Source organism: Strigops habroptila, chromosome 1 (assembly GCF_004027225.2).
Source record: "Strigops habroptila isolate Jane chromosome 1, bStrHab1.2.pri, whole genome shotgun sequence".
NCBI lineage: Eukaryota > Metazoa > Chordata > Aves > Psittaciformes > Psittacidae > Strigops > Strigops habroptila.
The window spans coordinates 43818025-43832969 of NC_044277.2; the positions used below are offsets into that span (position 1 = coordinate 43818025).

General features: G+C 36.8%; 1 protein-coding gene across 1 annotated transcript in view; it reads right to left on the reverse strand.

Annotated features, from left to right (window-relative positions):
* Positions 1-14945, reverse strand: part of ASXL3 (ASXL transcriptional regulator 3) — a 125106-nt gene that overhangs the window by 36759 nt on the left and 73402 nt on the right. The window contains 3 exon segments of the mRNA XM_030495897.1: positions 2153-2316; positions 6820-6939; positions 7850-7967. Of these exon segments, the coding sequence (XP_030351757.1) occupies positions 2153-2316; positions 6820-6939; positions 7850-7967 (402 nt within the window).

A 14945-nucleotide genomic window follows, 5' to 3' on the forward strand; every position in this document is an offset into this window, starting at 1 on the left:
TAGTAGAAATAAAAGAGGAAGACTGAATATCATTGCCTTGTCCACTTGGAGTGACCAACACAAGAGATTCTTTGGTTGGAATTCTCTCTCCCTCTCACTTGATCCTTGAGCGCTACACTGGCATTTTCCACTTGCCACAGGAAGGAAAAGAGTATCAGTTCAATTGCTTTCATCAGTCTGTATCATCAGGGATGCCACCCTTTAGGCATAGCAAAGCATATATTCTCAGATACCAAGAAAGAGATGCAAGTCTTTCTCTACTAAGACCTCCACAAAGCGAGTATTCGAGACTATTTCACTCCCAACAGAAAACAATCCCCAAACTATCACACTTAGAGGCCAAAAATTTCTATTAACCTTCCAGAGATGAATGGAGACTCCTGCCTTCCAAACACACATTAAAAAATTGTATGCTACACGAACCAACAGAATGCTGTGAGAAAATGACAAGAGAGAAGGACACCTGTAAATGTTTCATAACACATGCTTTTTTGTGACTAGTTTACTTAGGAAGTAAATGTACCAATATGTAGTGTTGGGCCTTTGAAATAATACCTGCATTTTATGCATTAGGCGAATGCTTTCTGAAATAAAAATTAAAAAGAAATGCATTGCTTTTAACTAGTGAGGTGTGATTAAATTCAACAAATATTCTCTTGATTTCTTTGCCAAAAACTCTGCTGTAAGAACCTTGATAAGAAGTTAAATGACTTGTCAGTTCCAGAGCCTCCATTTCTAAAAATAAATTTTGAAGTGTAAAACTTCTAAGTAAGGCCCTGCACTTGAAATGTAATTCATGAACACTGGGATCTTCGATGGCTGGAGAGAAAACATAATTTTACCTAGCAGATTTTATTTTTTTGAATCTCTTCTGGTCAATTAACTAGAAATAAAAAGAAAAAACATTTGCTGGGCATTAAGTTGAACTCTGTTCTACAGCAGGGAAAAAATTTCTCTTAGAATTTGTCAATACTGAATTTGACTGCCTTGTGAGAGCCTGCGAATAAATAAATTTACATTGTTTCTCCTATGACTCTGGTTTTAATGTTCTTTTTCAAATATTCCATTACCAAAGTGCATCATTTTAGTCCACAACATACAGTGTCTAATTTGATAAAAGGCTGAGTAAATGTACATCAATACATTTTTTCTTTCTCTTTTTGTGTCATATTGTACTGCTTTCCCCTGTGTTACTGTGGTAGACACTAACTACTAACTGTTTAAGAAATGAAACCATGGAATTTAAGATGACGGTTTTAATCAGTCATTTAAGTGACTATTAAAGTTATTCAAGTTATTACAGAAGAGGGATACTGACCATCTGCAAAAAAAGAGTAAAGTCTATTTGGGTCAGTTAATGTGTCAGAGTTAAGTACATGAGTATTCCCCATTGAAATCAGTAAGATTGCTTAAATCTGGAAGTGAGGCAAGTGAGTAAATGATACTGGTTTGGGCTCTTTCTGCTATTTTAACTGCTAAACATGCTGGAAAGATTTTTTTCTTGCTCTAAGAAGCCTGCAATCTGGCCAAAAAATGCAGAAAGAACCAGACACTGTAGGAAACTACGTGAAATTGAACTTTTATTTCCACACTGTTACTCCCCAAATCATTCTCCTCAACAGAACTGATTAACAAGCCTTATGAGCCTACAGCTGTAAGGTCTGAACAAGAACGTCCTTACAAAAGGTGTGAATGAATGGATTCAGCGCACTGGAGCCGCGCAGATGCATAAGTAGGCATGTGCAAAATGTGAGGAACTAATATTGACCTGGACATTGCTGGCAGAATGCCCAGGAAGATCACCGATGAAAAGAGACTCAATGTAAATGAAGTCTTGAAGATGAGAAGTTTACCTTCAAAAAACATAGGTAGGAAAGCTAATTAAGAAAGTTGGCAAGTTCAGAAGATCTACTGGCCACTTTCCATTTAGACAAATCAGGGACCTGCACACTTTTCAGAAAGAACAGAAGCAGGACCTGGTTGGCACTTAGATAAACTTTAGTCATCCCATATCTAATAATTCTAGCTAAGAAAGTATGGAAAACTTCTTACTCTTCCCTGTAACAACTCCTTGTCAATCAAATCAGCCTATGCATACATACTGTAAAAAAAAATCTCATTAAAGAAAGAAATATTGCACGATGCTACTTACCTGCCTGTCTACTTCTGGAAGCAAAAGCAGGAGGTATTGTTGAAAATGCTGAGGTAAAGAAGCAAAGGTGTGTTTATTTATTAAAGCCCTCAGGTTAGTGTTCACTAGAATAGATCCTGGTGTTTCTATGTCAATATCCTCAGCTTTGGTCCATTTCAAATGTCCTGGAGTAAATAAACAGAAATAACTTTAAACATAAATAAAGGAAGAGAATAAGAACAAGTCTTCTTTCTAAGTTTTTAGCTTTTATTTTATAATACAGTAAGCTCCAGAGAAACAGTACTGTGAGAAGGGTAGCATAGTCTTTTCTAGGTGTATTAACAGCTTCTATTTTCCCTGTATTTGTCTCTTGAGTTCTAACAGGACCCATGTTCCAGTCAATATCACAGCTGACATGTTCTTACTTCCAGCTCAAGAGACCAAATCAACCCAGCAGCAGCAGAAAATTTCCATCATGTTATCACGTAATTATAAGCATCTACTTCTAAGTAAAAGGCTGCTTGATGAGTTTTATATGAATCAATCATTATAGAGAGCTTCTCTTTTGCCATGCGCTGCATCTGCAGTGCACTATGGCCTATGTAACCTGTCCCATAGCGTCTACTAAAAACTACCTGTGTGAAATAGTGATCATAGAGATGAGAATATTTAATATGTTAAATTAGTGTCTGAAAACATGCATTTATCAGCATTTTCTTAAGAACCTATGATCTAAAATGGTCAGCACACGGAAGGCAGTAGCAGGAATTATCAGAGGTTTAGAAAACAGGGTTTGTGAGGAAAAATAGAAACCTCGGAATGAGTAGGATAAAGACTCAGCAGAGGGAAGGGGAAATACATAAATGGTTGATGCAAAGGGGTAAAGAACAATGTCTTCTTACTGTCGACAGTGGATAGCAATGTAAATCTTGTACAGTAAGAAATATTTCTGTTAACATACTGGGAAAAGAGAGCTTTCAGTCACCAAAGACAAAGAGACACCGGATTAGACCCACAGGGAAGCAATACAGTCTCCATCAGTGGAAATCTTCAAGAATATGTTAGACAAATACCTCTCAGGAATGACTGATGTACAACTGATTTTGCGCTATGACTGATGAATGAATTAGATGACCACTGGAGGTCCCATGTGGTCTCATTTTGTTATTATTTCTAGGATAAAGTTTAAAAGATGCTTTTTAAAGCTCCTTAAAGAGCAATTACTGCTACCTGCTTTAGGATATATACATACTGCTATAATCCTATTTTCCTCTCAGTCTTAACATTTTATGATACTCAACATGTAAATGGAAGAAGTGGGGAGTCCAGGTGGCTGGACAAACTCAAAGCTTCTAACCTTTCTCAGGAAACTTTTCCAGATTTTGTACTTTCAAAAATTTTAAAGATGCTCCAAAAGGGGTGACATTATTTTATAACTAAATAATACACGAACTCTAGCAGAATCTCTAAAAAAGCAATCGAAAAGATTATTCCACTGCTATGAGCAATGATGGCATCCTGCACTCACATAGGACCTCTCTGCAACGATTGCAACTGACATGTTAAGAAGAAATATCTTTTACAAATAGGGAAATTTGGGCAAACTGATTATTAGGAACTTCTCAAATGCTACAAACTATTTAACAGTAACACCAATAAAATTCATGCAATTATTCATTAGCTTTCTTGCAACGCCTATAGTGGGCTCCCCTGAAAGGCTGTAACATCACCCACAAAATGTACAAAGCAAAGAAAATTTAGATTTGTAAATTCTAAAAGCTTCCCTTCAGCCACAGCCTCCCACAAACATTCTTACAATTTCCTTTTACTCTACAGCAGACAATACTGACTGAATGAGACAAGGATTATATTGCACTCAGCACAAGATAACCTTTTCCAACACATATTTCCAGCATACTGTATTTCAGTACAGCAAAGACTGTACTACAAACAAATGAATGCCCTGGTTTAAAGGCCAATTGTATGGAAGAAGTGCTCATTTTCATGAATGCATCACAATAAACTGTCCTCACCATCTGTTCCACCCACTAAATATAAATGCAAAAACAGTCCCTCAGTGTAACACAAGTAGTATGATGTATCCAATTGTAATGCCTGTATATATATGCTTTTCTTTAATTAATACAGAATGCACATCCCCATCTTCTAAGTGACTCTAAACTGAAGTAACATTTTCCCCAGCTAATGCTTCATATACTATGGAAAGACATACACATACAGATGATTCAAACTAAAACAAGACATATGACTATAAAGTCAGTAACGTCCTTCAGTGGCAGATATTTTAATACTGTGAAAAGCCCAAGACAGCATCAGAAAGTCAAACCTAATTCTGTGTGTCTGTGCACGTATTTTCTGTTTTATTTCAAGTACTACTGTTTACAGGCTACTATGGAGGTTTTATCAACTTCTGGAAGAACAAATACGTGTATTATTCCTAGGATGGTAAGCCAGTAACAAACTGTGGATGCCCAGGATAGCCATACGTTAAAAAAAATCAAAAACTGTTCAGAAGAACCACAAATTCTCCCCCCTCACCCTTGCTACGGCTAATTTAGGACCTCTAATGCAGCTCTCAAGTTTGTAATCAGATTCAGCAAAGTATTTTGGAGTAGCATGGAAAGCAGTAGTTCTGTGGAATACAAGAGGATGCCACTACTTCAAAGCTAATAACTCTGGGAGAAGTTTATGACAAAACATATGACAATGGTTTTTACGTCACAGACAAAGACATTTTGAATCCTTATATAGCTGCTACCAGAGTTTGGGGGGATCATCGCCCAGATCAGAAATGGAACCTCGAAGATGAGAGAGAAACTCAAGATTACAGCCTTGGAAAAGAAGAGATTAGTCTCCGGCATAGAGAATTAACTATGAAAAGATTGGAAGCAATATGGTTCTACATTGAAGTATAAAAATCAAAACAGGAAAAGGATAGAAATCACTTGGTTGGCAGAATCAGTTAACTAAAAGGGGAAAAAATCATCATATTTAATGGGAGCTCAGAAAGTCTACTAAACACAACATACAGTGAACGTTGAGCAGATCAGCAGAGTTTCAGACAATCAAACAACGTCTGGAACTGAACTGTGCATTATATAGGACACTGAAACTATTCTCAAAAATGCTGAATGACTGTTGTACCAGCATCCCAAGAAATATATGTCATAAGAGAAACATTTCAGTAGGTACGAGAACAGAAACCGTTACCACTTATACACAGTTCCCCACATTCCAAGCATGGTGTTCCAAAAGGCCAGAGGATTTTTTTTGAAATCCACAAAAAAATTTTACGAATTCACTCTGCATTTGGCACCATTAGCCAAAAGTTGATGAAATATCAGGGGATGGGGAGGAATGTATACATCAAATTACATGTTTCAGCCTTGAATATAGAGAAAAGTTAAAGGAAATCATCTAAAATCGAACGAATCTTTGCATAGCAAAAATTGTAACACTGAAGGAGTATTTCTGGGTTTGAATAATGCCACTGGATGAACTTAAAGGACTAGCTATCCATCTGAGACTGATGAATAATCTGCAAAGAGACCATATAGGAAACTAGCGAGCACTTCCATGGAAGGCTGTGATCCAATAATGATTGCAGGATACAGTTCACCAGGAACTGCCAATAGCATATTTAACAATCAAGCTATGACATTGAGGAAGTAAAATACTTTCAAGGTATTTTACAGGATAGTTACATATAAAAATAGGACTAGGCCTGATCATTAATAAAGAAGAACAATCTTATCACCATGAAGACAGATGGCTGGATGATCCAGCCACTATAAAAAGCTTGTTTGCTAACTTTTCCAATATGGCCATGTTGCAAAATACTCCTCTAAATGATTCAGCAGTCTGCTGAATGCAAGAAGGCCTTTGTAAAGATAAAGAAACAGTTATGTAATTATTCTACTTTACTTTAGTTGAGACAAGAGTCTTAGTGAACACTACATTTTCTTCTCCTCAGGGAACATTTCCAATTATATTTCATGCAGAGCGGGAAAATCTGCCTATCACATGGAGCTACTGAGAATTTACTCTTAGCATCTCTTCAGAGAAAATTCTTCATTAATTACAGATCATCATCCATGAATCTTGCCAAAAAATGCAGAAAATAAAACCAGAAATTGTATCTACCACCTCAAGAGATGTAGCTTCAAAATAATTAAGGATCCAACTGAAGAAACAAAGAATCAACCAAAAATTATATGCCAAATCTCTGTATGTCATGGAATAATACAAATGAAGAAAAGAAGGTAAACTTCTAATAGAGCAGGTATGTGAGCAAATATGCTATTGACTTTAGGAATAAATACGTATTAGACTGCAAGCAAATTTAACAGAAAGAAAGAGTATTTGCTACACTTGCCCCCATCCCCCAGAAAATCATAATGCAGCAATGAGAAGCTAATTGCTAAATGACCTCTCTGCCTGCAGTTGCTTAGGTCTGTCAAACTTTAAAAAGCAACTACAGAAAAGCATTCTGGGGGGAGAAAAATTGCCCATGGATCTTCCAGGTAGCCAGAAAGAAAGATGCTTTCTTAAGAAAGGGTCAGCTGGACAGGTAAACCAGAAAAATAAAACTTCTAAAGAGAACACAGTGTTTAGAAAAAAATCAGTATTACAATAACAAGTAAGGTAATTATTTTACTCCTACTCACCTAAACCAGATTTTTTTAACCTCTTTAAGTGCTGGCTCGTTTGTTTTCCAGTTGGAGACTTTTGCCCATGTTTCATCTCTTTATCGGAACCATCTGCTTCACCATTTTTAGATTCAGATCCTTAAGAAAAAATAAAACCCGCCAAACATGATACTGATGCACTTGTACCAACAATCCCCCCAGCACCCCCTACAAAAATAGGATTTAAAAAAAATTAACATCTACTTGCTGAAAGGCAATACACCTTTTTCCGGTTACAATATGATTCCTCATTATCAAAGGAAATGGAAGTAAAAGCTCAATAAATCAATTTAGTGCTGAAAACTAAAGTTTACTGAACACTGCAGTCAATAAAAATGTTCATTGATCTAATAAAAATAAAATTTTCCTATAACGCCCAAGAGATATCTTTAAAAATATTTTAACCACAATTTATGGGGCACTAAAGCAATCTAAAGGCGAAAAAAGATCACTTCTTTGTGAAGAAACATTTCTAGAAGAGAGATACCTGGAAATACAATTGTCAATTTGTGTTAAACATAGCCATAGAAATCTCTTAAAATGAAGCAACTTAACCACCAGAACTAAAGGTCAAGGTTATGCTGCAGTGATGAGCATGGTACCAGAAGAAGAAAAGCTAACAAAAGGATCTGAGTATTGCAATGCAGAATTGAGACACAAATTCACATTCACAGAGAAGCTTGTCTTTTTTTCCCCCTCCCCTTTTCGTGGCATTGAATACCAGCATGTAGTCCTCCATTAGAGTTCCAGAACCAAACAAAATGTTACTTTGAATTCCTTTAAACCTGCTGCTATTATCAATTGTCATTTTACTGTGTGTCTTTCATTCTATATTAAAGCAAAATCTCCATCCTTCAGATGCCGGATTTGATAAGGAAATATAGATGTTAAACAAAGCCACCAAGTGGAAACTATTTCAGCAGTTCCAAATTCTGTGTGCTATACAGCTGATTCAGAGGAAGGCTCTGTGCCTCCAGCTGATCTTGCAAAAGGTCCTTTAGCTATTTACCTGAAGGTGAATCCGACTGCTCGTCAGACACCTTTAATGGTGTCAAAACAACACGAGGAACAGTCTTGTTTACCATCATTGAGACTCCATTTCTTCTTTTCTGCTGTTGTCTTAAAGCCTACAAAAATGATAACAAAATGTAAAACTGTAACAAAAAATAATGCTTATAAGTGAATTACATGAGACATTTCTATACCATTAAACTGAATCTCTTACAATAAGCACAATTTATACATAGCTACTGACTTGCCAGAATTCTCACTTGTCCCCTTTATGTCATTTTCCTTTTAAATATAAAATCAGGATTTTTTTTTTTTTTTAATAAAGAGAAAGAAGATGCACCTTAGATCATTTTCCAATAATTTTGACAACAAAGAAGCACACAACTGTTTGCTCTACCTTAGCAGTATAACATGATTACCCATGGAATGTGAAACTAAGACTTCCAAGTAAAGAAAATGTAAAATAAATGTTTCAAAACCAGAATAAAAATATATATGTCTGCACATCTCTCGCAGGTGCATCCTCTCCAGTATACTGCTCAGTCAATCAAGTTAACACAGAGTGTCATCAGTATGTACAGCATGTAAGGACTACAGTATTGATGCACTCACTCAGCCGTGAGTAGTGCTGCACAAAATCACTGAACATGGCAGGAATCATTTATTTTCGTGAAGGGAATCAGTCCTAATCTTGGAAAGCTTGCAGCACTTGGCTTCTGTCTGCTTGACTTTGGGCATTAACCTTCAGAACACGAACATGATGGTGTTCTGGCAAATCTGGGAAAAAATGATACAAGAATAAATCTCTACAAATGGAAGTGCTTTGTGTTTCATAAATGGATCAAATACAGGGTTGATAATGCCATACCAAATATTTAAAGATTAGAAAGAGCAAATACCTGTCAGACTGTTCTATATAGACAATGTTATCTGATTCCAAAGATCTTAAAACATACAGATATGAATACCTGCCAATTAATAGATCTGCAAGCATTACAATTCCCGAATTAATCAGAATGGGCTGGGCTTAATAGAGATTTCTCCTATCCTTCTGTCTGTTTTTCTCCAATATTATTGTGCACACTCTTTTTATAACTGTGATTTGTGTTATGATCTAGGGAGGGATTTATTAAAGTAACACTATAGCAACAAGGGACATATTTTATATGAATTATCCCTGTAGGTTTATGAACACGAATGACTGATGCCTTGTAAGGTTCAAGTCTGTAACTTCAATTAATCTCTAATATCTTGCCAAAATGTTCACATAGCTAAATAAAAACAAACAAACAAACAAAAAAAAATCACTGAAAATAAAATCGATGTCACTCTATTGCTCTAAATAACATAAAATACACTAAGCCACACAAAAGCAATTTCATCGATTAACCCTTTTTATAGCACACTTCTTAAAAGACACATAAGCACAGTGCAATAAAAAGCAAATTAGAACACTTGAAATCAAACAAAGAGAGGAAGCTGGTCAAAGCTGCACTGAACCAAGGAAGCAAGCAGAAAGCCACAAAAACCAGCCTATACTTCATACATTTGTGAGATAGAAAATTTCTACTGATATTGAGCAAGCACAGCCAGACTTGTGGACAGAAAATTAAAAAATTCCTCAAAAATTCCCCAAAATTCCCAAAACAACCCTCAGTGCACAGCCCTGCCAAGCTAAGTGTCAAAGAAAGTGATCCTTATTTATACAGTAACACCACTGAGACAGTGACAAATTGTCTACTAAAAATTAACTGGAAAGACAGCCAACTTCTGCACCAACAGCATACCAATATAACCACAAACCAAACTTTGCATTGTTGTGCCCCACGGCCTCATTTGCCTGATGAGCAAAGAGAAGAAATATCCATCCTCGGTGTCATACCCCTAGACAAAGGAGTAAGAGCCCAAACGACGTCCCATGTTCTCCTCTAGCCTTCTCCTGCCCTTTCAAGACAATTTCCACCTCTACCAGGGACCATAGCCTTGTTGCCAGCATCCATAAAGAAATACCATTTTAATGATTTATAGAGCCACTGCGACAAAGGTAGATTCTTTGTAAAGCCTCAGAGTTGATTTTCAATGCTTTAGACACAACTCCCATGAATGACAGAAAGTAAGCAGCAGTGTATCCTCCATCAGTGACAGGTAGGAAGCATTCATACACCTTAGGTGACACATGTCAGTGTGTCAGAGTGAGGGCAGCCATACCCAATTTTTGTTAGGCGCACCACTTACCTTCTTTCATGTTACAGGAAGGCCACTTGTGGACCTGAAGCATACATTTATGCAACTGATCTGGCACTTCCAAGAAGCACACGCCACCCCACGCTCACAGATCATTACTGCAAGACAGCACAATTCATCCCAGCACTTCCTTGGCACTCAGAACCACAAGTAGTGGGGAACACAGCTGGGAGCAGGCAAGCGTTGCTACCAGAACTATTTACTTTTAGGCATAGTCCACTTCTGAGCTACAGGTAAGCACCCCAACATGTGAGGATCAAGCACAAACCTTAAACACACCATTTCCCTTTGACACACATTTGAATTTCAGGGTTTCCTTTCCCCTAACATCCATTGTTTCACTGACAGCCCCACCCCCATCTCCGCCAGTTTCACAATGGAAGGCACTGATCACCAAGCACGATGTATAGTTAAGTCTGGAAATCAGTTTGTGTGGGATGACTCAAGCTGACAGTAAAGCTACACATGTGGACATCTGAAAGACAGGTTGCAGAGTGGAAAAAAACCCAACCAAAAAACCAAAAAAACAACCATATGGAAATCAAAATCTAAGTCAAATTTTTAACACAAAGTGCCAATGAATTATACTGTGCCCAGAGAAGAAATGAATAATCTTCCCTGTGTCTCTCTATCATAGAATCATAGAACAGTTTGGATTGGAAGGGACCTTAGAGATCATATAGTTCCAACCCTCCTGCCACAGGCAGGGACACCTTCCACTAGACCAGGTTGCTCAAAGCGCCATCTAACCTGGCCTTGAACACTTCAGGGATGGGGCACCCACAGCTTCTCTGGGCAACCTGTGCCAGTGCCCCACCACCCCACAGTGAAGAATTTCTTCCTAATATAATTTCTAAATCTATCTTCTTTTTTGTCTAAGGAAAATATGAGACAGGGAAGGAGGATACAAAAGTATCAAGAAAATAATCTTTTTTTTGCATGGTAAAGAGATAGCTGAGATTTTGCTCAGTCATCCTGTTTACTGGGACATAGTATTCCCAGCTAATCACAATGATTTAGTGTTAAATTCTCCTTTGAATTTAAAGCTGCAAGGTCTGAAATTTTCGATAGACAAGTTTTTGCAAGATAACACTAGAACCAGTCCAGCAGAGGGAGAAATTGCTGACTGACACCTAGCTACCAGTAAAGCCAAACACCAGAAGGAGTTAAAGTATAAACCAAGGACACCCTGAGCAGTGTCTGCTAAGGATGAACATATAACTTCTCTACACTTGGCCTGAGGGATATTAATTTTAGGAAACAAGACTACCGTAGGATAAGACAAGAATCTTGTATCCGAAGATTAATTCTACTTAGCTGGGAAGTCAATGGGATTACTCAAAACGAAACATACACCAAAGGCTTTGCTATATTGAGCACTTAGTGCACCAAGTTAATTTAGTGTTTAGTCACTACAACTGAATAAATCTCTAGGTTTGGCTCTTCTGGTGAAGGGAATAAACATAAAGTAGATGAGTCAAATTTGTAACTGAAGAAAATGAGGAATTTTGTAACTCATTCCAAAGAAAAATGGTTCCAGATCTCACTGCAGATACAGAAACAGTAACTAACACGAACTACATTGGCATCTTTTACCAACACAGCCTTTTGCATCTCATCCATATTTAGAGATATATAATCTGCTAACTGGGCTTCCTACAGATCTGCAAGAAAAGCTGATGATTTTACCAAATGATAAGATGTCGTTTTTACTATGGAAAGCAAGAGAAAAACACATATAGCACATATAATGGCTTACGTAACATATATTTTTCTTCAGTGAGAATCTATGTTTACATTTCAAATGTATTCAATCACTTTGTGCTAAATGCTTCAGTTAAAAAAGCTGCAAGTTGTAAATTCCTAGAACTGATCACTGTTGAAATTTTCTGTAAAACATTACTACCATCCTATCTGTGCGGCACATAAATAAACAAGGCAAAAAAATTAAAGTTCACGTGGTACAAAAGTTAAACATTAAAAGCTCTCTTAAAATCACCACCAAAATATAGTACTTACATCCAGCCTTTCACAAGCAGGTTTGCAAAGGACATCTGTGAATCTCTAGTACATAATGAGTATGGAGAATTCCCAATATTCTCATTCATAAAAATGAACCTGTGACCATCTGTTGAATAACACTGCTATGGTCATTATAAAGAGTGGCATAATTAATTTGTTTAATGAAATTATTTTTCTTGCCAAAATCTTTAAGTAACCTATCAAACCATTTTCAACCAAAGAACTCAAAATAACATAAAAAGATGAGTATTGAAAACACACAAACCCTGAGGATAGATGGCAAAAGAAAAACACCACACAATCAACAGCGATCTTCTAATTCCAAGCAGTTTTTTATGAAGAGGTGACAAGAGCAAGTCTCCTCCTCTTTTTTGGGGAGTTTATGCCCCTGCTGGAGTACAGCAGTGTGTTGGAGGTTTCATGAATGCCATTATCTGTTCTTAGGAATAATCGTTTCATATTTAGTTGATCTTAACACAGGAAAGACTTCCTCACCAATGTGACAAAAGGGTTGACTCTCTTTAGTAAAAACTAGTAAAGTCATCTTTGAAGTAGGAATCAAAAGAAACAACATAAACTAAAAGGTAACTGGAGAGAGGGGAAAAATACATCCCCCAAAAAGCACCAAAACCAAAATGTCAAGCTCTATGCTCTGTTTTTACTGCTGCTTGGGATATATTTTTATTATTTTTCTTTCCCACATCTTTTCAACTCAGAATGAAAACATGCGGCATACAGATAAATCATTAATGCAGAAAAACATTTTCATTTGAGCTCAAATGCATGACATGCTGAGAATGTTAAAAATTAAGTTACTAACAACAAAGATATGTAACACTTGGTTGCATTAAGCAACATCGTCCCAGATTTCTATTTGTTCCATAAATGTCAACTCTACATTCTGAAATCATATCATGAAACATAACCTTTGAAATTTCACACATTATGGATCAGAAATGTAAAGCTATGGAATTCTTCCGTTCTGCCATGTGAAAAACACAAGCTATGATACACTGAGAAAAGTCTATTGCACAAAAGAAATGACAACTCTACATCATGGTCATGGCTCCCAAATTGGCAAAGATGAAACAGATTTATAGTTTATCACTGACTCACTTAACACCACCATAAAATTCAGTCTTTGTCCTCTCTCTCACCCTCATTTTGTTAGTAAAATTAAGACAGCCTTTAATTCCCATGTCTCTATTAAATTAAAATTTCTCAGTGGCAACCTTTTTCATGAATACACAGAACAGTTAAAATAAAACAGTAAGCACCACAAATCATGAAGAATAAACACATTATTATTTTCAGGATGCCACTACTTCTTATATTAAACATACATTAAAAGCATGCAAACATAAGATTAAAACAATAACAAAGATGTATTATGGAAACAGCTACAAAGTACAAAGTGCCATTTCCAAAGCATAGAGCAAATTAATTTACTTCCAACCAGACTTGTACACCAAACATAACAGTACTGGTGCCAAGTATACACTACCATCTCATTTTGAGATGAAGAGTAATGGTAAAACACCAGGCTGGAAGTTCGGAGACCTTCGGAAACCTTGAAAAGTTTCTTTTCAAACTCTGCTAATAACTCCACAAATATTCTTGTCCAATGCCATCCTCCTACCCTGTGACACATATCTGTATTTAGAACAAAAATAATTTATTGCTGCTTATTTGTTCTTCAGGTCCCCATAGCGGTCTGGGTCTTTCTGTACAGCTACAGCTTACATTAATAACTGTACATTTATCTGTACGTTGACCAACATTGAACTAAAGCGCTTGGATATTTGTGGTGCAGCGATAGAGAGATGTGTGTATTCATGTAAGTGCCCGCACACCTGCAAGCCAGCACTATCTCCTATAGGATTACAATAACGCATTCACAGCTACAGTTGCTGCAGATCATGATAGACTGCAAAATAAACATTTTTATTGCTTTCCCAATCACAGAAACAAGAGAAGGACAAAAAACCACGTGATGTGTTCAACGTCTGTTCTGCCTTGCATGTGAATGGGAATGACGATGGCATATGCATCGACTCACTGAGACTTCTTTCCAAAGAGTATTTGTTGGTTTCTTTTTTTGTTTGTGTTTATTTTATGTATTGTTTTTTGTAGTATTAAACAAGTAATATCTATCATCTGAAAAGTGCTTTATGGGAAAATCTGTTTCTTGGCACAACAAAACATATAAAGGTAAGGAAACAGTTTGTAGAAAGCAGTTTCAAAACCAACAAAAATAAAGGCAGCAACAAAATAAAGATCACAAATAAAGAATAAACCCCCTTAAAACAGTAATCAACATTTTCCATTAGGTCGAATTTGCAAACATACTCTGCACAGGGTCCAAAGCATACAGGGGGGGATTCAGGGCTGGACTGCCATTCTCCAGTTAAAAAAATCTTGTCATATTACCTCTCCAAAAATTTAAACTGCACCAATGTAAGCAGTTGCAGTGTAATGCCTTTCTGCCAGACATCCTGTTTCAGCCTGGGTTCTGCCATATGCCCACACACCCTGAGCTCACAGCCTTCTGGAGACCTACCCAACATCTCCTGGAACAGCATTCGTAGATAGCTGCTTGTCAGCATTTTGTAGGAGGCTTCCTAGAGCTCTGAAGAGTTGTGAGCTGTTCCAACTCCTGTCTTTCCCTGAAAAGGCCAACCATTTCTAGGATGCACTTCAAAATCAAGACATGATTCATTTTCACCTGGGTATAATTTCATGTTATAAACTATTCAAATCAAAAGCTGTTATTTTCATTTGGCCCAGAAGAAGATACTCAGAAATCCATTGCCACTATATGGAAAAAT